The sequence below is a fragment of the Lampetra planeri genome, chromosome 3 (assembly GCF_965212315.1).
Source record: "Lampetra planeri chromosome 3, kcLamPlan1.2.h2, whole genome shotgun sequence".
NCBI classification, from domain to species: Eukaryota; Metazoa; Chordata; class Hyperoartia; order Petromyzontiformes; family Petromyzontidae; genus Lampetra; species Lampetra planeri.
In genome coordinates this window covers 28,440,884-28,466,669 of record NC_136109.1, presented here as the reverse complement: position 1 = coordinate 28,466,669, position 25,786 = coordinate 28,440,884, and the positions used below count along the sequence as shown (strand labels likewise).

The window sequence follows — 25,786 nt, the reverse complement described above, 5'->3', positions numbered from 1 at the left end:
CGGGATCCAACCCAGGACGTGCTGGGTTCATTGCGCGGTGCTCCCAACAGCTGTTCGACCACTCCCCCTGGGTTTTACTTGTAGTGTATGCATGTTGAAACTTCTTTCGCATCGTACGTAGCCAACCGTGCTCATCGGAGGTGATATGAAGAGCAACAGGGTTTTAGTTCCTGTCAATGAGGGGGCAGACCTTAACAGTTTTGGCCGACTGTTTTCAAGGATCCTGTATATTGATGTGTACAGGGAGAACCTTAACTGCCTGAACATCTGGATGTGGACAGTTGGGTGGTGATGGTGTGTTAAAAACGACTCAATCCTGCCAGTCCCGTGAGCACCTTGGAAACACATTCGAAGGTAACGTGCATTTTTTCAATAAACTTTAAAAGAAAATTCAATCATACCAGAAAAGCCTTTCATCCATAAACCTGCACATACATTTTTTTTTATTAATCCAAACTAAATGTTGCTCTATATCACCACTGGTGAACATTGGTTATCGCACTGCCCTATGAATCCAGGGACCTGAGTGTGTCAACTAACATCAGTGGCGAGTGAGACCTGAACTGGCGTCCCATCGCCAACCCAGCATTGACCGGCGAAGGGAAGTATGGTCAAGCAACCAGTATGACTGACGTGGCTTGGGGAGGCTTTCATCCACCTGGGTGACTTGACAAAGGAAGAGAGTAATACATTTAGTACCAGCAGTTAAGTCGTATGACGTTCAAGCTATTTAAATCGGAAATCCAACATTTTCAGACAGAGGCCATGTCCCTAAATTAAATTGTCTAAACAACTGTCAAAGAACACGCTTCACTTTAATTGAAATTGCAGAATCTACAAACTGCAACTGAAGGCACGTTTTTTTTTAAATTAGAAGTGTCCTATTTCAACAAATAAAATTGTAAAAATGTTTGTCGGATGGATCGTTCTCTTCCCTCGTCAACCTACTGTGCAAGTTATGTTTTAAAACGTAACAAGATCGTGGGGGTAATACGTTTTCAGAAAAAAGGCGTGAGAACATGAACCCAGGACTGATTGTTGCCTCCACCACCCAGGGCAGTAACACATTCCTGCGGAGGAAGCTTGTAGTAACGTTGGGTTGCTCTTGTCAATGGCCAGGGTCAACGGCGGCGTGGTGTATTCCGCAAATATGCCCGACTGTGAGGGCGGGCACAAGCCGGCGTGAGTAGACGTTGAGTTTTATAAGGGCACCACGGGGTGCCAGCCCCTCCCCACCCAGCCCCTCCCTGCACGACGGACGGACGGACACAATAATCACCTGTGGGCTGGTGTAACCAGGAGGTTTCTACCAGTATTAAAGTTATCTTAGGCCCCAGGGCTTCAATGACAACTGCTCCCCCATGTTACTGCTACCGCCGCTGTCACTCGCTCGTGTCACGCGTATGACAATGACCGTCTTGCACTGCTCTCCGTTGAGAATGAGATTGTGCGGAAAAGCACCATTTGAAGATGTCATTGCAAATTTTGCAATGAAAAAAATCTCGAAAAGTTCATCTCCGGTGTTATTTTCTCTCACGTTATGGGAAAAAAGATTAAAATTGACATGACTGATTAGCACGTCGGCTTTCGCGACCAATATTCTGTTCTGTTTACGTGACAACCATTACTAGTTGACTGTCGGGTGGTGGCCGGTTTTAACGACACATTTATATATTTTCGCGATCTAACCCAAAAACCTCTTATGGTTGACATGACTGCTTCTTTTGTATATACAATGTGCATATCCTTGTTATATAAATATATTCAAGAATATGTTGGCGAAACATTTTTTTCGTAGGCTCCTTGGCAGTGCCAACTGTGGCCTGTTGGATAATACGGCCCTGGTGGGTGAGTGGTTGGATGAGTTGGTCTTGGACACAGTGCCCGATTGGATAACACGGCCCTGCCGCCGCCACCACCATCGCACCGCGCCCACGCGTTCTGCGCTCCGCCAGATCCCGCAGCTGCTCACAGCAGACGCTGAAGCGACCTCCGACAAACTCCCAATGATTTGGATACGTGACAAGATCATATTACAGGGACATGGTGGTAGGAAGAGGGCGACTCAAGATCAACTGGATGACAAATGAGATCACCTGGGACTGATGTCCCGGTAAAGCACGTGACGAAAGGCTGCGAAGGACGGGCAAGAAAGTGGTGGAGCAAGGAGGTAACCGAGACACCCAATGGTGCCCCTATGATCTATGGTGTTGACATTATTTAGCAGTGGTGCAACACACACATGAAGCCTTACATTTTTAAAATAAAGGCAACGGGCAATGGTCCTTAACAGCATATACTCTACTGGTATATTTTATTTTAAGGCAGTGTTATTGACGAATGTGTTGCGTTTGTTGCGGCTTCGGGAAAGACAAGTACACAATAATTTCCATCAGAGTAACATGGCTCACGAAAGCAACGCAACAATTGGTGCAATGGCTGTTTTTTGGGGTCATTTGTTTACGCGATACCGGTGGCACGCTTTTGTCTGCACGCGAGGTGCAGTAAATGCAATTGTCAACATTGGACCAAGCTGAATTCCCGAAAGCCCACGAGTACCGTAATGTACCCGAAGCTGCCGTGCAACAAATACGCTCAAGCGCGTTACCACGTGCGCGAGCCGGCCGGCGTGCCCACGTGTTCCGGTCTGGAGGCCCCTCCCCCCCCACCACGGGGTGTGGGGTCAAAAGTCACCACTCAACCACTTCCGGGGTCGCAGCTGAGGCCTCCTAAAGGCGTCGCCTGACTCGAGCGGCCGTTTCGCATTCGTTGTTGTTGTTTGTGTTGTTGTTTTTGTTGTTGTTTGTTCCGTCACAGTTGTAAACTCGCGCGCATTGGTCGCGATGGACGCCGCGTTGATGCAGTTCTGCCAGGAGCAGCTGCTGAATGAGTTCGGCATTGAGACCGGCACGGAAGACCTGAGGTGAATGGCCCCTTTAAACCACCACCAGCAGCAGCAGCAGCCGCGATATATCCACTGCTGGATGAAGGCCTCCGAAAGCCGGGCCTTGTCACCGTCTCGCGGCCTTGCCACCGAGCATTCCGTCCCTAGCTGCTGCACGCACGAGCCGATTTCACCGCTCCGTCTCTCGGGCGTGTTCCCTCGGGGTGCACCTAGCCTGGCACAAGCACCCACGATGACATCAACGTCTGCCTCGAGCATCCGTCATCGTCATTTCTAGGGACGTGTCCTCGGGTCGTCTTCAATGGAGACTCGTGCAATTGTAATCCCATTAACGGAACCCTTGTAACTGTGGCCTTTGTGACACTTTTAACAAATTTAATACTGGTAGGAACCTCCTGGTTACACCAGCCCACAGGGGATTATTGTGTCCGGCCGTCCGTCGTGCATCCTAAAAATGGGAGGGGTGGGGCTGGGTGGGGAGGGGCTGGGTGGGGAGGGGTTGGTCACCCCGTGGTGCCCTTATAAAACTAAACTTTTAACCTACTCACGCCGGCTTGTGCCCGCCCTCACAGTCGGGCATATTTGCGGAATACACCACGCCGCCGTTGACTCTGGCCATTGACCGAGCAACCCAACGTTCCTAACAGCTCCCTCCGCAGGAATGTGTTATTTGAACATCCCCCCCCCCCCCCCCCCATGAACACAAACACATCTCTATAGTCATCATCAGCCGCGATCTATCCACTGCTAGATGAAGGCCTCCTCAAGCCGGTCTTGCTACCTCTTGCGGTGCCGCGACGTGAACGATCCAGCTCGGCGCACGACGCTTCATTTCATCGCTCCATCTCCCTATGCGGAGGCGACGGGGGGAGATGTTAACAACCTCGCCTGGTATACAGGAGGTCGTGGGTTCGATCCCGACCCTGACGCCTGCTGCTGTATATTTTGAGTCTGCCTCTCTCTCATCGTCACCACGGTGGCTATGAGATGTTAACTCCCTCGTCTGGTATGCAGGAGGTCGTGGGTCTGATCCTGACGCCTGCTGTATATTTGGAGTTGCATGTCTCTCTCCCCGTTGTCGCGTGGATTTTTCTCCGGTGCCTCTGGTTTTTCCCTCCAAATTTTGAAACTGCTTTACATTTCGTTGAGCTATCATTTGTGGCCAGGTCGCTTCTGAAAACGAGTTCGAGAGCTCAGTGGGCCTTACCTGGTAAAATTAAATTAGTAAATAGTAAAATAAAGTGGTGTGCAACGCTAGAGTTGGCAAATAGCCTTGTTAACTCTCAATCCGAATATCCCATACCCGGATAATCAAGAGTCAGCACCTGTAATTACAACGGGCCTGATGGCACAGTGCTAGAGGGAACGGCTCGCAAATCGAAAGTTTGCGATTCAAATATTAGTTGGGGGTTAACTCAACTCATCATCCTGTTCGGGTCAATCAAATTAGCACCGCTTTGTGGCAATGTCCTATGGAGAGACCCCCACCACAGGAATGTGTAATTTCCACTACTGGCTCAGGACTGCATGAAGGAGATTGAGCACCGCGTCAATAAGGAAAAATCGCTTTGATTCTTGAGCTGCGATTACATTTTGAGGAGCCGTTTACAGCCGTCCACGCCGTGAGCCTCCGCTGCGGGTTGGTGGCGTCCAGGTACATTCTCTCGATCGAGAGGGACGAGGAGCTGGAGGAGTACCTGCAGGACCTCCTGTGTGGCGACGCCGAGAAGAAGCGGCGCTTCATCCGCGCCGTGCTTGCCCGCAGGCGCCCAAGCAGGCCCGACCCCAGCGGCGTCGCCACCGTCGCCACCGTCTACCGTAAGAGTGACGGTACGTGCGGCGCTGTTCAACTGAACTAAAACTCTTTTTTATTTTACCAGGGTAAGGCCCACTGAGCTGTGTAGCTCTTTTTCAGAAGCGACCTGGCTGTCACATGATAGCTCAACGAAGTGGCTTATCATCACGTGGACGGTATTGCAGCCAAATACCCTAAACGCGTGGTCTGCCCACATGGCAAAGGCACGCTGAATGCTTTTATAAATCATCTCAACTTGCTAAACCTATCCATTCACTTCTCCATGGAAGTGGAAGCTGACATAACTCTACCATTTCTGGATATTCTGCTCGGATGGGGTCGAAATGGAAAAATAACACAGTGTTTACCCAAAGAAAACTTATACTGATGCCTATCTGAATGCAGAGTCACACCATCACCCCGCACAGAAATCCTCTCTCATCAAGACGCTCATTCATCGAGCTAAGAAAGTGTCAGATGGTGACAGTCTGAGAAGTGAAATTCATCACGTTAAAGAAGCGCTGCAAATGAACGGTTACAATGATGCACAAATCAACAGGGCATTGAATGCCAAAAACAAATCAAATAACAAGAGCATTGAAACTGCCCAAGTAATTAAAACGATCAAATAACTGTACATTGCGGGAGTAACTGATAAACTAGCCAGATGTTTGGAAAAACAAAACATCCGAGTTAGATTTGGCACGGTACATAAAATCAGAAATTAATATCTGGTACAAAAGATGTATTTCCGAAGCTATCAACAGAAGGGTGTACAGGATGAACTGCACTTGTGGTAAATGTTATGTTGGGCAAACAGGACAAATGATCAGCACGAGACTAAAAGAACATCAGAGAAATATTAAATTATCTCAAATACATCTGTCAGCAGTAGCAGAACACGCGTGCCAACAAGGACACTCAATTGATTTTGATAATGTTGAAGTTCTGTGCAATACGAGCTACTATTAGCCAAGACTAATTAGAGAATATCGAAATTGAAAGAAATAAAAATTATTTTAACCGTTCGGATAGCTACCGTCTTAGTGCTGCGTGGAAGCGAATCATCAAATAAAACATTCAAATGCATGCCTATATAGAGCAGCATACTTCAATGAGGATTACCGTTGGTACAGCTATTTTAATACACAATAGACAGGAAGGACAAGTTCAAGGGGCTCCATAATACACATGCATCATGTACGTTGTTGACTCAGTAATCCCCCCCCCCCACTTGGCGTAAGAGCGCAGAAGCGTGGTCACCACATCTATGCCTCTATATAAGGAATGAACATTAAGACTTCTCCACAAATCTGGGTAGTTATTCATTACTGGTGAAACGTCGTACTCAGATTGTAAATGTTGTGGCTTGGCTCTCCAACACACCGGTTAGTGCTGTACTAGTGACGAATTGGCCACGTTCTGTTTACGTGACAACCCTTACTAGTTGGCTGTGTCGGGTGGTGGCGGGTTTTCACGACACTTTTATATATTTACGCGATCTAACCCAAAAAAACCTCTTATGGATAAACACGTGATGTTGATTCTAAATGTGGAGGGGAAAACCGGAGGACCCGGAGAAAAATCCACACGACCACAGGAAGAACACGCAAACTCCAAATATACAGGCGCCTGGGTTGGGATCCAACCTACGACCTTTTTACCGGGTGAGGGAGTTAAAATCTCGCCACCATGGCGCCCCAAGTCTCAAGTAAATTTTTTTGAACCAGGTGAGGAGTTCTCAAGAGACCACAATATGCAAGAGTGGCTGACCTCGGGTCTGCTGTTAGGGTGCAATAATTACAGAATATAGCTCCAATTGAGTAATTTATGGGTCATTTTTGAAAGTGCCAAATGTGGACCTTGCAAATGACACCAGGGGATGTTTGACATCCACTGTGAAGGGGACTGCATGTATCAGCATCATTATTATTAATATAACACCTGCAATAATAGGTGTCTTGGGACAGATGCTGAGGGAGTACTGCTGAGATCCTTTGTTCATGTCTGAGCTTCAAACCTCAAACCAGGTTCTCAAGTGTAGTGAGTTGATGGACTCGTTTGCAGTACACAAAAAAAGATCACATTGAATTCAGGTATCCACTTAATTTGATTAAATTCCAGTTCTGAGACTTAAAACAATTATTTGATTGACGACATTCGCAGTCGGGCATGTAAAAGGTAAACTTGTATGGATTAAGTCGGCCAATTAAAGGTACATCAGAAATATTTGGATTTAAAGCTTTTGTGACTGCAGGGATTCATATTCTTGGTTTTTTCGGTAAAGTCACGTAGAAGGGAAACAATAAAATAATAAAAATATTGTGTTATATTTTTATTATTTTATTGGTTTATATTTTTATTATTTTAATATTTTATATTTTTATTATTTTATTGTTTCCCTTCTACGTGACTTTGCCGAAAGAACCAAGAATATACATCAGAAATAGTTATTTGATGTCACCTTCCAGGGGCATCCTCTGACACAGGGTGATGTACTGCTAGCTACAGATTTCCGAAAGGAAATGTCTTTTGTCACGTAACAACAAAAGCGAAGAACGTGAACATGTTGTTTGTAGGCAGCCGTTAACTCGATGTGGGGGGGGGAGACACGGCCACAAGTTGTCGGAGGTGACATGTCGGCGTGGCGGGCGCTCCGTCCACGCGTTTCTGCGTTCCACGCATTTCTGCGTTCCACGTGTGTGGTGATGGAGCGCTGAGCCCAGCTTGAATGGCACTCCGCCAGCTTTGCGAAGAGGTTGCGCCATGTGTCCTTGTTGGTGGTCTTCGTTGTGCCGCGTGCCTCTTGAGTAAAACCAGGCTTTCTCAAACTCTATTCCTTGCGACCCGCTGCAGCCCAGCTATCCATGTTCCAGGTTTTTTTTTTCTCGATTGAAATGCAAATGAAGTTGTTACGTGCGCCGCACATGGCTCCACGCCAGAAGATTGGCGAACGCGTCCTCGTGTGATGGAGAGAGTGCCGATTCTAGGTAAGGTACAATACGAGATACATTCGGCAATGACACTGCCTTAAATGGAAAAAATTAAAATAAGTGACATTTTTGGCAATGGCACCTCTTTATAGCACACATTCAATTTCTTAATTGGTCTGGGTTTGGCTTTTTAACACTGTTATTTTAATGTGGTACGTTCCTCCTTTTAATCTCATGCATTCCAGATAACAGTTGCAGTTGTTTTTTTATATTGTTAAGCACTTTGGGATGACTCACAATGTGTGCCATGTAAGAGTGCTTGGTTTATTAATTCAGGCAGCAGATACCCAGCCTAATAGTAAATTACCAGACACCCTTGTCGTGAGCAGTGTGGGTGGAGCAAATACGTAAAATCATGCCCCAAAGCCATGCCTGATAGATATCCCGTATTTAACCACGCCAGAACTCATTGAGATGCTTGAGTCCCGGGCAAAGGAGACTTGTTTTGGTTTTTTATAATTATGTTCGAGTTGAGTTATGTGAGTTATGAAATGCCAGTTGGCTGGCAGTTTAAGAGTATAGAAATGTGGACATAATTCAGAACACGATGTCCTGCCCTTGAAAATGACGTTGCAATAAGGTCTTCAACGTCCATTATACAAGCCAGCGACGAGCTGCATAATTGAATTAGCAGAACAGTGAAACTGAATGAAATGAAGATGAAAAATTCCGGGTGGATGTCTGCTCAAATGAGCATGGGGGGTGATGAGCATCTCCGTCGGCAGCTTTGAGCCAGTGGTGGAAATTCCACATTCCATTGGTGGGTACCTCTTATCTCCACGGGAAACCACTGTTGACGAAGTGGCACTGAAAAGTGAGAAATAGTGGTAATAGGCGTGGTGGAGATGTTTTTTCAATGCAGTGATTCAATTGGAGATTATTTAGAAACGGGATACAAATTAAAAAAACAGCTCTTATCTTGTAAATGCATACCTAACGCTGTGTGTTGTTACAGCCTTTCCAACACGGGTTTGAAGCTTCATAGATGAGGGAGAGAGATTACAAAAAGGTCACAGGAACACACTGTCTGCCACACATTAAAATAATAATATTCCACGGACATGGCAGCACGCGGTGCACGGTGGGAGCTCACACTGCAGCTCTCGCAGCGGGTTCTGGGGTAGAGCTGTTATTTGTGTTTACGGGAAATGTAACCCCGTCGCAGTGTCGTAGATAGACGTAGGTTTAATAAGCAAACAAAACTCTGACGAATCCGCGTTTGGGGTTGCGTCTTCCTTCGACGACTTGTCTACAAGGGTGATGATGCACGCGAGGGGTGCAATTGCAGATGGCAAGAGGCGCGGCTGTGATCGTTTGAGTGATTCATTATTATTTCCCTTAATAAGTTTCCAGAGTGCCATCGTGCTAATCGTACAGGAGAGTTGAATTTGACCAAAGTCTCGCATGTCACTGATGTCGGCACGGTGCAGAGATGCAGGAGCAGCCGCCAGGCAGGGAGCAGCAGCAGCAGCAGAAAAAGGGGAAGAAGAAGGGGAGGAACAAGGTGGAGCTGCATAGCCTGGTTCCCGAAGCGGTGACCCCAGAGAGCCAGGTCAAGACGCCCGCCGACTTGGCCAAGGTGAGCAGCATCCGGATATCACCGGTGGCTCGTGAGATGTTTACAAACGAATAGCGCGCCCGTGTGTCGGCCACTGCTGCACGAAGGCCTCCTCACCGCATTCAGAAACAGGGCAGTGTAGCAGAATAATTGTCTATGCTCCCCCCACCTTCAACCCGTACGGACCAGTGCAGTAAAGTATATTCAATTAACCCCCTGACTGTCATCCAGGAGTGGATTGACAAAAAAATGGCTGTACATGGGGGGATATCTGGGGGTGCAAACATTACAGCACTTTGTTCAATACCCAAAACAAATACATTTCAAAGTGATTTCGTTTTTAACACGTGTAACGACTGTTGGATAAATACGTATGCATCTTTTGACAATGTGTTTTGTTTTGTGTTTCTGTAAATATTTAACTCATAAAGTAGTTAAATCCAGAAGCATTTCGGATGCCCAAGCAAGCGGGGTTTAACAAGGTGCCAGGATTTGCTAACTCAGTGGCATCTATCCGTGTGAATATCACACAAAAAAACTCAATACGTTCGTCAATAACACTGTGGCCTCAAACAAAATATATATATAATGGCCGACGTTTCGGGTCATGGCCCTTCTGCGCAGCACGCGGAGAGGCCAAAGAGGTCGTGTCGAGTTTGTACCAAATGCTGAAAAGAAGGGTCATTGCATATAACGTTGCCTTACATATACGGTTTCTTTTTTAAAGCCACAGTGTTGACAAATGTGTTGAGTTTGTGGTGTAGTTGTGTGTGGAAGTGTCCGACCACGGCCGGTGCTGCAGCTTCACTAATTAAATAATAAAACGTCGCCAGTCGCGTGAGCGGCCTCGAGGTATTTTAGCCACGTAGCTCCCTGGCGCTTCCTGGGCGGTCCCATGGTGTAATGGTTAGCACTCTGGACTTTGAATCCAGCGATCCGAGTTCAAATCTCGGTGGGACCTCACTTTGACGCCGGTCATTTTGAAATCCACGTTTGAGATTTAATCCGGGGACGCGGAGTGTATCGCGTGATAAAAAATTATAAGTTGATTTTTTTTCTCCCCCAAACCCAGGCTGCCGTTCGCGGATCCGGCGCGTTCGATTGCCGTGCGTGGTCCGACGGGCGTCCCGCGAGTGCCCTCTGGTGGCCACGCGCGGGATATTATTGCACGTGGCCTCATAACTTTGACACCGTGGGGCATCTTCTTGGTTCTTTCGGTAAAGTCACGTAGAATGGAAATAATAAAATAAAAAAAAATAAAACATAATAAATTATTATTATTTCCATTCTACGTGACTTTACCGAAAGAACCAAGAAGATGAATCCCTGCAGTCACGAAAGCTTTAAATCGAAATTTGACCGTGGGGCATGCCACGCAGCCTTAAATATTCGTTTTTAACCTTGTTCCAAGTCGTTTTTTTTCTACGAAAGGAAGGCATTGGATAAGGAACGAGAAGGCATCCTCACGCCTTAGTTTCAGTAGAGGGATGTAAACACCTGCTGAGAGCCGGTGCAACACGTGGGATTTTTTCGCGACCAATATTATTCAACACGCCGGTGGGCTGAACTGGTAACTAATTGGCACGGTTTGTTCACGTGACAACCCTTACTGGTTGGCTGTATCGGGTGGTGGCGGGTTACGACGCATTTATAATTGCGCGATCTAACCCAGAAACCTTTGTTATGAATCTGCCGATAGTAACAAAACAAACCACAGCTTCTTTGTTGTATAATGTAAAAGGCGCAGCCTTGCAAGTGCCTGCCCACGCCACTGCTGGCAGAAGGGGTCTCCACTAGAGGGAGCTTCTAGACAGCCACTCCAGAGAGCGGGTGCTTGGCCTACTCTTCCACGCTAGCTACGCGGACCTTGCATACCTCCAGTGTTTGTTTAGACAAATATCAGGAGGGTCTGTAGGCGTACTGACTTGGCACACGAGTTAAAGGTTAAGCTGACCGAAGTAGCCGGTGCGTTCTAAAGGCAGTCGAATTTGACCTTTCATAAGTTGTCGATCTGCGACGGGACATTGGATTGCTCGTTGTGACGGCTGATTGGCTTCGGCTTACGCTTCTTCAGATCATCGATGGGATCTTTGCGAGTGTGACCCCTTTGCTTGAGTTACATTTTGCTTTTGCATTTTTCTCTTCTTTTGTTCGGTCATTGCCCTCGGGAATGTAGCAAGGAATGACGCGGACAATGATTTTTGTTGTTGTTCTCTTAATTATTTATTGTTGATTCATTTTCCAGAGTTCTTTCCTTCCCAAAAGTGCATCGAGACATTGGTTCTCATCTGCTTTTTACAGCCTGAAGGTGGTGGTGGAAATATTACATTTCTATGGTGGGGGCGAGTCTATCCAAAGGACGACCACTGTCAACTTTCAAAGCAGTACTCATTTCAACGAGCCCAGCCGCACGTTGGGCTGAGTCAGTGCCCGCCACCACGAGTTGAACTCCGACCGCGAGTTGCTCGCTCTGCCGCCTACAGCCACCCGGCCGGATATTGTTGAATAAGTTAAATAAAAAAGAACAAACGGCGTCATCGCCGATTGTGCGTGAAAATCCGTGAGTCGTCTTGTCGCCAAATTTAATTTTCATCGTTTGACGTGCGCAGCTGCAGCAGCAGCAACAGGAGGAGGCTGCGGCCACCGCCGGCAAGAAGAAATCGACAAAGTTCGTGTCCCTGTACACGAAGGCGGGCGAGGACCGCCTGGCCGTGCGCCTGCCCGGCCGCCACCCCTGCGACTGCCTGGCCCAGAAGCACGGCCTCGTCAACAACTGCCTGTCGTGCGGCCGCATCGTGTGCGAGCAGGAGGCCTCGGGGCCCTGCCTCTTCTGCGGGAAGCTGGTGAGTGTGAGCCATGGCGTGTGAGCCATGGCGTGTGAGGGTGCGAGCGAGTGAGTGTGAGCCATGGCGTGTGAGGGTGCGAGCGAGTGAGTGTGAGCCATGGCGTGTGAGGGTGCGAGCGTGTGAGTGTGAGCCATGGCGTGTGAGGGTGCGAGCGTGTGAGTGTGAGCCATGGCGTGTGAGGGTGTGAGCGAGTGAGTGTGAGTCATGGCGTGTGAGGGTGCGAGCGTGTGAGTGAGCCATGGCGTGTGCGGGTGCGAGTGAGTGAGCGAGCAAGTGGGTCAACGACGGAGATTCTTGGGAGAGAGTTCCCGTCGGTGTTGTTGAGGAAGGGGTAGAGGTTGGGATTAGTGTTTGATTATAGTTGCTGTTAGGATTAGGGTTGGGGGTTAGAGTTAATGGTGTTATGGTGTAAATCATGGCTAAGGTTCGAGCTACGGTTAGGGTAACCGTGAGGGTTTATGTTACAATTGGGATTAGGGGTAAGTGATCTAGTTATGGTTGTTGGCGGTATCGTAAAATTACAATTAGAGTTCGTGTCATGGTTAAAATTTTGGTTAAGGTGAGAGTTATGGTAAGGCTCAACGTGCCGGTTACGATGAGTGCTGGAGTTAGGATGAGAGCTACTGTTCGGGTTCTTGTTGGGTTTTGGTTGTCGGGGTTCTGAATAAGGCTTGGGTTTGACTTACAGTTAGCAATGTGATTAAGGTTTAGTCTTAAAATACGATTGCTATGGTTGTTAAGGTGAGCACACATATGTTTAACAGCAGCTATTGCTGCTGCCACTTATGTTTGACCGTGTAGAGCATGTGAAGTGATGTGGACTGTTCTGTTGGATTGCCAGTTAGTAGCAGAAGGAATCCATCACGACCACAAAGATGATAACCGGGCCGCCAGGGCCAACTGATTTCACGTGCAGTGTAAACATCATAAAATAATCCACCGTGAGCTTATTTCACGGAGTAATGCTTCAGAGTTGCACTTGTACAGACAGCCCTTTATGCCAATCCATTGCCGGACGAGGGCCTCCCCACGCCATGCAGGTGGTAAGGGGTTATTTTACCGTACTTCACCACTCCGGTCATTCCGAGTGGGGGTAGGTGGAAAGCGCCGTGTACGTGGGAGAAAAGTACAGCGCAACAACGAATTTGGCCGTACGGAGGTCCCCTGCTGCTGCCGCCGCCCGCGTCATCGGCGTCGCTTTGAAGTTGCCGCTTTACCAAACATCCTGAAGGCGCGCGCGACATTCAGAAGGCTCCGCTAAGCTGTCCCTCTGTCCGTCCGCTCTGTGCGGCCGCCGCCGCCAGGTGTGCACGAAAGAGGAGCAAGAGGTGCTGTCGCGGAACTCCAACAAGAGCGACAAGCTCCTCAAGAAGCTGATGACCGGTACCGCTTGCTTACTGAACGCAACGCTTTTACAAAACGCGCCGTTTCTCTACCCCCGTCGACGAAAGCGAAATGCGAGATAGGCTGCCACTGCTGCCACTGCTGCTGCTGCCACTGCTGCTGCTGCTGCTGCCACCGCCGCTGCTATTACTGCTGCCAATGCTGTCACTAGCACTGCTGCTGCCACTGCTGCTGCCACTGCTGCTGCCACTGCTGCTGCCACTGCCGCCCCTGCTGCTGCTGCCACCAGCCGGTTTATAACGTAGACCAGAGTGTCTCGAAACGGCAAAAGAACTTGAGGAATTGTGGCACAGGCGAAGTTAGCGGGGTGGTCACGTGTCTCGGAAGGGGTGCCTGCCTCTTGTCAGAACGCTTAACATAGCATGGCAGGCGCCTGGGCAGCCTGTTTGTGCGTGGGGGTCACCCATCCCAAGCGCTGCTTAGCTCCCGAGATCTGAGTAGATCGGCCTCACTCTGGGTAGTTTGGTTCGAGGCAAGGCATTGGTTATCGTAATAATATCAACCTTACACAGTGCTCGACGACCTTACAGAGCAGCTACGTACACAACTCACGTGCTTTAGAAAAACAAAGGATTTGAAAAAAAACATTATTGTTAACCTGTAGTTATTGCAAACTGGTAAGAACCCAAACCCCTCCCTGACCAATTGGCCGTGGGTCGTGCATGACGCGCGACCTCTCCGCGGCCGGGCGTCCCGGCAGACCACGGGCGAGAGCTGCTACCACGCCAGGAAGCGCGCTGCCGGGAGGGCCTGGAGCAGGCGCAGCAGCACCGCGACAAGCTGCTGGAGTACGACAAGAACAGGTGGGCAGCACTCGCACCACCACCACCCGCCCCACCACCACAACCCGCACCACTCGCACCACCACAACCCGCACCACCACCACCCGCCCCACCACAACACGCACCACCACCACCCGCACCGCCACCACCCGCACCACCCGCACCACCACCACCCGCCCCACCACCACCCGCCCCACCACCACCTGCCCCACCTTCCGCCTTGCCACCTGATATCGGGCGTCGTTTGTCCCGCGCGTGGCAGCGTGCGCCGCACGCAGGTGATCGACGACGAGTCCGACTACTTCGCCACGGACTCGAACCAGTGGCTGAGCACGGAGGAGCGCGAGAAGCTGCGGCGGCGCGAAGAGGAGCTGCGGGAGGCGCGCCACGCGTCGCGCACGCAGCTCAAGGTGACGTTCGACTTTGCGGGGCGACGCATCACGGAGGACGACTCGCCCGTCAACGTCTATGACAGGTGCGGCTGCACGCACGCACGCACAAGCACGCACGCACCTACGTACGCACGCACCTACGTACGCACCTACGCACGCACCTACGTACGCACGCACGCACGCACCTACGTACACACCTACGTACGCACGCACCTACGTACGCACACACGCACAAGCACGTACACGATCTCAGCCACAGTGATGGATCCAAGGGGGGTGGCGATGGGCGGTCGATAGCCCCCTCACCTTGCGACCCTCAAACTTGTTGTGTTGTTGATGCTTAGTCGATGTATCTTTCATTCATTCTGTATTCACAAGGAGCCCTATGTTTTTTTATCTTGATGTTTCAGGACTGCAAACTCATGCAGGTTGGCCAACTTCCACAATTTCCCCAGCTCTGTGATACCCAATATATTGTTTCAGCCAATTAATGAGAGTTTATACAACCCGTGGGTGTGTTTGCACACTCGTGCTCATTGTTCAGCCCGTGCACACACAGACAAACGTGCACACGCACGATTTGTAGCCATTCCAATTGCTGCATGTTGAGCCAAATACCACTAGGTGTCACTCCAAGAACATCTATTTTTAAAACACTCAAAACTATTAAGCCTGGCCACCACCCTGTGCGTATATTGAAGAAAACGCAACACATTCGTCAATAACACTGTGGCCTTCAAAGGGAGAGTAGATGATCGGCAACGTTTCGGGAAATGACCCTTCTTCATACCAACTCGAGAGGCCAAAGAGACGGGGTGCATAAGAGGCGCGGAATGCAGTTTATGCCACAGGCCCTGGGGAGAATTAAACCATTAAAAACATTTCTGATAACCAATGTTTTAATTAGCTTTTGAATAGTTGCCCAATAGTAGCCACTGAGTCACAGACAACCCCTTACAATAAGTTATATTGCTGGCACGTTGCATTGTGGGAAGAGTTGTTTTTTGTGAGTGCCCGGCATGATCCACTCAGCGGCGCATTCCTGTGTGCAAACGATCCGATGGTTAAGTGAGTAGTGGGGCTTTGACAGGACGAGGGGACGATAGTCGGTGGTCTGGACTCGCCATCCAGTGACAGCCAAAGTAGGAAACACTAGAAGATGGAGCAATGAAATCAACTCGCATGCACAGAGGGTGATGAATGATGAGCGAATATTAAAGATCACTAATTTGTGTTTCTTACTCTTGTGAGGTTGCTTGCAAGTTCTGTTCCCTTGTATGGCTTAGCAAAGACAAACGCCATCAACCAGAGACCATTACTGCATTATGGGTTGGCTTTGAGTTCGTTATTGGCAAATTAGGGCAAGGTTCAACAAAGTTTAAATTCTAGCGAAAACAAAGTCTTGAACGCTCACGGTAGGACTTGGATGAAGTAACTCCAAGTGTAGCTTTTGGCCTTCGAATAGAGATTCATGTGCAGGATGCTCGGGGTGTAATGGCAGGATAGCACAGGCAGCTTGCACATTTGGCATAGAGCATGCCAGGAAGGTATATTAGGCATGACTGAAAAGCAGGTTGCGGTGGGTGGGGCATGTGTGAAGAATGGAGAAGGGCAGGGTTACCGAGACGGGTACAGGCATTGCACTTCACGATCATCGGCCACGATCCATCACTGCCAAACAGAAATTGCCGAGGAGTGGCACCCAGGAGTGGGTAACCGAGCGGAAGAGCTCAAGCCAGATGGCGGCGGTGACGAGTCCTCGGGTAGGACGGCGTCGACTCCGCAACAACGGAGGGCCCCGGAGGCAGGCGGCGGCGGTGACCGTTACTCGTGGGCCTTGCAGGAAGGATGGGCGTCGGCCGTGAAGCGGCTGCGGGATGTGGCAGACGGAAGGAAGCATCGGCGAGGTGCGGGCGGCGTTAACTGCGTTTTCCCCGATGACCTTGAGACGTTTGCCTTCGCCCCCCCGCCCCCTTCCCCGGCCGCCACCGCCGGCGTCGCGCCACCTCCCCCGCAGGGAGGACGCGGTGGTGCAGGAAGTCAGCCAGGGCCGAGCGGGGCGCGCCAAGGGGCAGACGGACGCCCTGCGCGACGACCCCCCGCTCGGAGAACTCGTCAACCCCAACATCTGCCAGCCGGCGCCCGTGGTGAGGCTGCTCGGACTGCTGCTGCTGCTGCTTCGTGGACCTCCATCCGCAACCGGCGTGGCCGCTCCCCCTCGCTCCCCTACATTTGCGTGCCTGTCGGAGTTGTCCATACTTCACCACTTTGGACAATGCTGCAGCAACCTCTGCTGATCCACCACGCAGCACAGTTCCGCAGCTGCCTTTGGCGACTCGGCATGTGTGGTGGTCACTCGGCCGTATCCAGGCCTTAATCCCTGCTTGGCTTACGAGTTATGGCGACGTTGGGTGCGTTCTGGGCGATTTGGAAGAGGGCCCGTGGTCTCGCTGGGGGGGGGGGGGGGGCGGCCGTCGCGTTGACCGCTGGGACTGAGACGAGCGAGCGAGTGGCCCCGAACGAAGGTAGCGCCACCGAGAGGACGTCCGGCGCAGAGGCGGAGTGATGAGATCCGCTCGTACGGCCGTCAAATAGTCGAACGGCACACGAAGCTGACGCCTTCCTTTCTTCAATATTACGTATCGTGTAATCTGAGATTAATCACAATGGAAAGTATCTCTCGTGATGCAGCGAACTCTCCTTGAACACGGATGACTTTGCCCCCCCTCCCCCCTTCCCTGTCTGACGAAGGACATCACCATCGACTGAGTGCTGAGCCAGCTTTGGCTGTCGTGTCCACGTTACATCCCCGAGATCCTCCTGTAACGCGAGCGCTCCCCTCCCCCCCCGCCCCCATTGCCCAGTGGGTGCAGGAGGATGAGAGGGGGGGAAGGGACGGCGGCAAAGCCCCCCGGAAGGGCCCGGTGGCGGCAGGCAGGCGTGCGCCTGGGACGCAGGCGGACCCGGAGCGGAGCCGGATCCGGATCCAGGATCGGGAGCTGATGGAAATGTCGGACTCGGGGATGTGCCTGAGCATGCACCAGCCCTGGGCCTCTCTGCTCGTCAAGGGCATCAAGAAGTGAGGGGCAGCTGAGAGCTGGGGGTCGGGGGTCAGGGTGGAGGGGGGTGGGGGCAGGGAACGGCAGGGCAGCTCCCCACCCCGTTCCCCCCCCCCAGCATCTCTGTGTGTGCACACGAATGCGGACGATGCTCTTTGATTTTTACGAGAAGTCGTAAAACGCTCCATCACGAACACTTACGGAGCACCGTCAAGTGCCGATGGCGTCTCGTGTCGTGAGCCCACGGCTCGCAGCCTCCGTGGTAATTCACAGCCCCTTTGTGATGCCACTGCTGGGTGGTGAAGGCCCCCCCTTGCCCTATCAGCGATGAGGGTTGGCGAAGGGTTGGGTGGCCCTGGCGGTAAACGGTTCATGTATCCCACAGCTCAGATGTTATCGCGGCCGGAAATTACGCTCCGGTTACATCGTTTGTTAGCGCAGTGCACTAACCGCAACCTTGTGCGGTGTGTAAATATCAGCACTGGGGAGAGACTAAGATGGCCAGGCTTGGTGTTGGGCCACACCAACCCCCCGGCCTACATAAAGTGCCCGCTGATGGCACGTGCACCAACAGCCTGTGTCTTGCGTGAGCGTTTAGGAGTGGTAGTGTATCGGTTAGGGCACTGCGCTACAAACCCGCCGACCCGAGTTAGATTTCTGCTCGTGGCCGTCCTGGGCCTCCCCTAGGTCGACTTCAAATGAGTACCTGGTGCGACATGTAATCACGCCAATGGCCACCCACCCCCTCGTGCGCCGTGCCAGCCTTCATAGGTGCGACTCTCTAATGGCGCTTGGCTCATCAATTCGTTACAGGCTACACGGGGGACCTTTGTCTTTGCAGGAGCGAGGGCCGCACGTGGTACACGTCGCACCGTGGCCGGCTCTGGATTGCCGCCGGCTCAAAGCAGCCGACGTCGCAGGAGGTCGCCGAGGTGGAGGAGACGCACCGCGCCCTCAAGCACGGTGCGAACACCGGCGCCGCCAACACCGCCAACACCGCCAATACCGCCAACACCGCCCATCGATCGTCACGGCACACAAACCTCGCCCTGTACAGTGGGCTCCCGCTTGCCGCTCGCTGGACTAAAGTGTGGCGGATGTCTGGATAGACTGGCCCCTGTGAAGGCACTGTGGAATATCCATTGTCGGTTCAGGGTCCCTAACAGCGGGGATGAGTCGATGAGTCCGCACCCCATTTGCTCGTTTGAGTCGGGAGACGGGTCGCAAGTCAAGAGGTCGCCCCGGCACGCGTTGTTGATGTCGTTGCTTTGGACTTTATTTTACCGTAAAGCAATTCACGACATAAACCGCGTGCATTGTGCTCGATTAAGGGTCACGAATTAAATTGACAATTTGGTTTTCTGCGTTGTTTTTAAAGACGATAGGTTTTAGACATTTAATTCAATCATCTTGTGAGCAATCACTGAAATGGCAATAGTTTGTTGCCAAGAAGCAGCTTTGAAGTGTCAGTCATCTAAACAATTTACTGCCCCTGTGAGCTCCGGTCGTCCTTCCGATTGCATCGCTCACAAGCACAGTGCACACGCCACACTCTCGTCGCATTGTCACCGCTCACGCCTTCTCATGCGCCCTGCCTCCCGTCCACACCTCCTCGCGTCTGTCTCTCCCCGTTCCCTCTTCCACCCTCTGCTCACCCACCCACCCACGCGTCATCCCGCCCACCCACCCACTCACGCACGCGCCATCCTGTGAATCCACCCACCCACCCGTCCGCGCGCCATCCCGCCCACCCACCCACACGCCGTCCCGTCAAACCACCCACCCACCCACGCGTCACCCCGCCCACCAGTCAACCCACTCGCGCGCCATCCTGCCCACCCCTGTTTGTCACCCCCCGCCCCTCCCAACCCACCCCCGTCTCCTGTCGCCCGCCCCAGGCGAGCGAGTGGAGTTCCCCGCCGATTACCCCACGGCCTGCCTCCTGGGCTGCGTGGACGTCATCGACTGCCTCCCGCAGGAGCAGTACCGAGAGCAGGTGGCGCTCGCTCGCTCGCTCGCTATGGGGGGGGGGTGGGGAGAGGGACTGTTGCATTGCCCGAGGCCGCGTTCCAGGAGATCGGGTTTCAGGTCTCGGCTCGAGCGCTTGTGGGGACGTGGGCGGGCGGGCGGGCAGACGGGCAGACGGGCAGGCGGTGCCTTCCCACGCGATAGGAAACGAGTCATTTAGCGCTTTAATCGACGTCCCTGTGGGTCGCGACCGGCGAGGCGTAGCGACGGCTCGCGGCCGTTTTAAAGTGTCCGCGTGCAGCGGTCTGTTGTGTTTTCAGCTCGACGGCAGAATGTTTTCGCGGTCTCGTGAGGATCGCCGCCAGGCTGTGGCACGCATAATGTCGTGAACGGCGGAGATTTTTTTTTCCCCTCCTTTTGCCGCCAGTGCCGGATAGGTTAGAAGTGAGCACCGTTGGTCTGGATTGCATTTGAGCTGAACGAGTGGCCTCGAGGCGACGCTTAAAAGCAACTCGCGCGGAACTGCCAGAGTGGCGTACAACCCGGTATTCCGGTCTCCACTGGAACGGAGCCCTTGTTGGTCCAGAGACATGGCTGCACACTCCCACGTCCCACACCGTTGGGTAGCTTCCCCCAAACAAACGTATGCAAAAGTAAACCGCGTGGTGCAATTTTTTAACAATGCGCTTCGGATTGATCGCGGCACGAATGCAAACAATAATACGCGCCTCGTTTGCTTACGAGTGACATTTAGAACGTCCGTGCTCGGCCCTTTAAGTTGATTCCCATTATAGCCAGGCACGAGCCCGCGCGAGGCAGAGGAGTCTCTTGCACGACTGCTCAGCGCCCTCGCGTGCTTTCGGGTCGCGTTGTCGCGCGTTGATCGGCACGGCGTCCGACGTTTCGCCCCGCGTGCCGGGGGGGGAGCTTCTTCGGGAACCCGATTCAAATTCATTTTGAGAAAAAGCTCCCGGGCGCGCGGGGCGAAACGTCGCCGAGCGTGCCGAACGTCGACCGCCACAACCGGAGACGACACAACGGAGAGCCGTGCAGCATCACCGCCAACACCACCGCAGCAGCGAGATTCCACATTTCCTTACTGCGCCCCCCCCCACCACTCCCACCCCCCCCCCCCTCCCCTACGATCGTAACTCCCAGTTTCCCGAGGGGGAGTCGGGGTCTCCGTTCGTCTTCGTGTGCGAGCGCCCGCAGGAGCTGCTCGTCAAGTTCCCTATCAAGGGGCGCCACAAAATCTGTGAGTCCGCCCCCCGACGACTCGCACCTCGGCGTTCCTCACAACTCCGTTAGCATGTTGTGAATTAGCCTGTCGTTGATGCCACAGTTATCCCCCTCAACGTTACATTTACCGTTAAAGACCGCACGTTTGCACATCTAACTGTATGTATTTTTCTGCGTGAGTGTGTCTCCGTGACTGTTGTGCGTTTATGTCACCGAGTCCCAGTGGCAGTGACCCCTCAGCCCTTGTGTGTTGACTGCATCTCGTCCCTGTGTCTATCTGTGTGTCTGCGTGGTGGTTATGCCTCAGAGTCTCATTGTCTCACTCTCTCAGCCCTTGTGTGTTGACTGCGTGCTCTCTGTATGAGACGTTTCGCTGACGGAGCACAGTCGGTGCGTTTTTCGAGCACTGTTGGCTTTGGGATCGCAGCCTCTTTAACTTTTCACAACCCAAGCTGCAGGTGTCGCAATGTTTAAAAATAAATGCGTTCATTTGGTTCCGGGGGTGGATATCGGGAACCATAGCAACAGTCAATCGGGACATCGGACTTTGTCAATCAGAGCAGTCATGTTTTGATTGACTGCCACGTTTTCTTTAACTTCCTAAGACATTTGATTTACTTGTAATCATATGTTGTGCAATGTGTTCCGTCACCTCTACCTTTCCCAATGTTATAATTCAACTTTTATTACTCTTTGGTTGTTTCGGTAAAGTCACGTAGGTAGAAAATAAAATAAATCGCGATGTTTCGGGCGCAACACAAGCGTCCATCATCGTGATTTATTTTATTTTCTACCCACGTGACTTTACCGAGAGAACCAAAGAGTATGGATTCCTGCAGTCACGAAAGCTTCAAATCAAGATACATTTTTTATTGATTAATACTTTTAAATAACACTTTTACGTTTTTACTCGCCCTTAATGGCATTGCGACCTTATTAATTCACCGTTCAATTTGGTCGACGCTTATTCAATTTGAAAACAAAAAAACGTGCGTGTTCTTATGTCGTCGGTTAATGTCACGCCCCACCCCCCATGAAGACGGGCCGAAGTGAACACGCGTGCAGATCCCGGCGGGACCGGCAACGTTTCGTCCCCCTGCCGCCGTGGTTTTTTCTCGCCGTGCGATGCTCACGGGCGTTTGAAATCTGTGTCGCAGGGAAACTGGAGACCCACATCCACCAGGGAGCCCAGAAGGGCCTCATGAGGCAAATGCAGAGGGACTACTGATGGGAGTCGGTGACCGCTCCGCTCCGCTCTGCTCGCTCGCCCGCCCGCCCACAGGGGACCACGCTTGTCCGATTTACCGCGCGGCTGCGGAAATCTCAGATGCCGTAGAGGGTAAAAAGGTAAAAGCGCAGCCCTGCAATTGCTTTGCTCGTGCTCCGTTAGAGGGAGCTCTTGGGAGAGACCCACCAATCAGGTGTTTTGCATTCCCTGCCAAGCTGGGCAGACGTCTTGGAAGAACCACAGTTATATATATATAATATAAAATAAACCTGTAATTCAATGAAGTTATTGGCTAAAGCTGACGCAATAAAATGCATTCACTTTCATTAGTTTTTATAGCGGAGAAAGATTATCGCAAAATCTGTCCAGCCCTACCAGCCACGAGCAGCTACGTCGTCAGAAGCAGAAGCGTCGTGTGGGCGGGTCACAACGGTGTGGTGTGGCTCGCAAAAGTATCTGCAAATTCTGCTGCAGGATTAAATCTGCAAATGGAAATGGCAATTGCCACTCGGAAAATCAAATATCGAGCCCTTTCACATTCTATGATTATGCAATAAAAAATATTCTGGTCACGCCATTAAAAACGGTTGGATCTGTAAGAAATGAAATGACATGGTTACGGACACCATCACACAGACGCCCGCTATTAAAATAAAATTGACTTGAGAATGCCGCTGGAAGCCGGTTTGTGTTGTGCTGGAAGTGTGGAAAATTGTTGGCGCCAGAAAGAAATTGTGTTTTTTGCTCTGGCTTGGAGGATCACAAACAAAAACAAAATCTAATATAGCGCCCAAGCATCCACGGGGGCAGGCTTCTCGTGAGCGCTGAGAAGCGGCTGCTCGCCGGATTAGGTCCCAGGCGAAGCGGGCGGCGTCTCACCGCTGGGCGGTGGGGAGACGGACAAGCGCCGGCGTGAAACCCGCTTCGCAGAGGTCGCAATCGGGTACCCGATACCCGTACCCTACCCGATACCCGGCTACCCGTACCCGGCCGGGTACGTGTATGGATACCCGTTTGCGACCCTGGTGCGGCCGGGTACGGGTACGGGTAGGCCGTGAGTCATTGGTGAGTCACCGTTTGTCACTCATTTCCCAGCGTCTTGTCTCTTCTCACAATTCAAGTTCCTAGAATCAACCCACCCACGCCTGCAACATGGCTTCATGCCAGAGGTCGCAATCGGGTACCCGTTTTCGACCCTGGTGCGGCCGGGTACGGGTAAGGAATCAAAACCCGTTTGCGACCTCTGCCGCTTCGTCCTGCAGCGGCCCATGTCCACAGACACAAAGGCAAAGTTCCCCCGTGCAAGCCTCTAACAGGCTGTCAGGGCACGTGCTGTCAGGGCAAGTGCTGTTGGCGAGCGGCGCCTACGAAGGCCGCCACGGCACACGAGGGGGTGGCGTGGCTAACACCACGCCGCCTTTGTCTCCAGTGGCGATGTTCACACACCGCACAAGGTACTCATTTGAGGCTGAGTCGACCTAGGGGAGGCCCAGGACCAGTTCAGATCATATTTACTGGTGTTGATGGGGACTGCGAGTGGGAATCAAACTCGGTTCTCTGCCCCGGGTTGGTTGCACAGCGCGCTAACCCACCACGCTTGCCCGCGCACACGCACGCCTTCTCATGCCCTCACGCTCGCCTGTCGTTTCCCCTCTGCGGAGACGTCGCGGTGTAGGAAGAGGAACCGCTCTGAACCGCGCTCGCTAGGCTGCGCGTGATTGGTGTTGGCGGGGAGAGCCGGTGTGGCGTATTCCGGCACGTTTCCACCGACTGCTTGTAAGCAACGATACCGGTCCCTCGATTTAAAACCGGCTCTTAAACTCGTGGTACGTGCGTGCATTGTGCATGTGAGAATCACATCGTCGTGTATGCAAATGATGTGCGAACAGCCTGATGTCTCATCGAGCAGATGAACCCCAATGGTCACGCAGACCCAGGGAAGTTCAGGGCAGACTAAGTGACCGCACTTCCTGGGCAGCCTCAATCGCATCAGCATATTCACTCCTGCATCCCATCCACTCACCCATCTACCCCACCTCACCTTGTAGCCACCCATGACATCTGCCAATCCACTCAATCATCAACCCTTCCATAACCCATCCACCGATCTACGCATGTTTCCATCCGTACATGTACACCTATCCACTCATTTCATAGATCTGTATACCCCCCCCCATCTACCCACGCACGCAGCCACCCATCTACTTACCCACACAATCATCTTCACATCCACTGACAAAACATCCACCCATTCACCCACCCATCCACCCAGCATCCATTGTTTCATTCCATCCATTATTTCATTCCATCCATTGTTTCCCTCCTGCGAACCCTTTCATCTGCTCATTCCTTTCATCCACGCATAATCCACCTCCCCCCTCGCCTCCAACCCTTCCCTCCCTCCCGTCCGTTTCCGTGCTGCTTGGATCTCATGCCTGATTTAATTTGAAACGAGCGCGATGTCGCGCGGTAATGGCTTTAAATTAGGTCTCGCGGCTGTCCGACATCAGCATCGCGAGCGCGCCGCGTGATGGAGCGGAGCTCTCATCATTAGCGGAGGGGGGGAGGGGTGGTGGTGGTGGAAGTTGGGGGGGTTGGAGGAGTATCCATTATTCAGAGCGAGGTAATTGGACCCCACGCCGCACACAACACGCGCGGAGGGTGGGGGCAGGGAAAGGAAGGGGTTAGCGTTGGGGTAAGGGGTCAGGGTTAGGGTCAGGGATGTGCAGTCGGGGTAGGGGTGGGGTTCAATGACTGGTGCGTGAAGTCCGGTAAGCGGAGCTATCGAGGGACGCAGGCGGTGCAACTGCACCCAGGGGGCCCCACGGATCGACGGTGCCTCCGCCGGGCCGCGAGTGTCGGATTCGTGAAAGATCGCGGCGGCTGCTGCTGCTGCTGCGTGGTGAAGATTTGAGGGTTGCAGGGGTGAGCGTCGGTTCGGGGTTTCGGCTGCGTGAGTGGTGCGGCTCGTTGTGGCACGCCACGCTGTGAAGGTGCACCTCAACGTAACTTATAAGAGGCCGTTTGTCCATTAACAAAAAGCTTCGGTCCCACGTGGGGACAGGCGTGCAGCTTAACCGGATCCTTCGCCGACTGCGTGATGACGAATCAATGAACAGAGCGGAAGCGACAACAGGGTACAAGCTGCTCGGGTGGCGTTTTACAATTGGTGGAGCCTGAAACACCTTCACCCCCCCCCCCACCTCCATCCCCCCCACCCACCTCCACCCCCCACCTCCATCCCCCCCCCCACCTCCATCCCCCCCACCTCCATCCCCCCCACCTCCATCCCCCCCACCTCCATCCCCCCCCCACCTCCATCCCCCCCACCTCCATCCCATCCTAACCGCATTGTCTCATTGATGTCCACCGCATATCAAAACCGGCCACGAGAGCGACGATTACGACTCCGCGTGTATCTTAATGGCCTTTTAATTGCCGTCGGACACAGCGCGGGAGGTAATTGAGGTGGTCCGCCACGACCCCCACCCCCTCCAACATGGCCCACCCCCTTGGACCCCTCCCCCAGCATTGCCCCCCCCCCGCTCCCCACCACCGCAGTCACACGCGTGGCCGGTGCGCGTTGAGGGATGGCAGCAATATGTTGAGTGGGTCGA

General features: G+C 52.3%; 1 protein-coding gene and 1 non-coding gene across 3 annotated transcripts; both read left to right on the top strand.

Moving 5' to 3' along the window:
• Positions 1-2,690: 2,690 nt before the first annotated feature.
• Positions 2,691-22,842, top strand: LOC144717203 (activating signal cointegrator 1-like). 2 transcript variants are annotated; one of them, XM_078592566.1, is made up of 13 exons: positions 2,691-2,923; positions 4,560-4,723; positions 9,124-9,272; positions 11,861-12,094; positions 13,402-13,480; positions 14,202-14,304; positions 14,546-14,758; positions 16,693-16,822; positions 17,540-17,754; positions 18,576-18,697; positions 19,633-19,730; positions 20,861-20,957; positions 22,099-22,842. In XM_078592566.1, the coding sequence occupies exons 1-13, from the start codon at positions 2,844-2,846 to the stop codon at positions 22,167-22,169; spliced, it is 1,755 nt and encodes a 584-aa protein (XP_078448692.1). In that variant the 5' UTR covers positions 2,691-2,843; the 3' UTR covers positions 22,170-22,842. The 2 variants fall into 2 exon arrangements, with proteins under 2 accessions (XP_078448692.1, XP_078448691.1); XM_078592565.1 differs by having other exon boundaries at positions 2,692-2,923; positions 4,560-4,735.
• Positions 10,141-10,212, top strand: TRNAQ-UUG (transfer RNA glutamine (anticodon UUG)). Its single transcript has one exon. It is a non-coding gene; the product is annotated as a tRNA-Gln (tRNA).
• Positions 22,843-25,786: the final 2,944 nt, after the last annotated feature.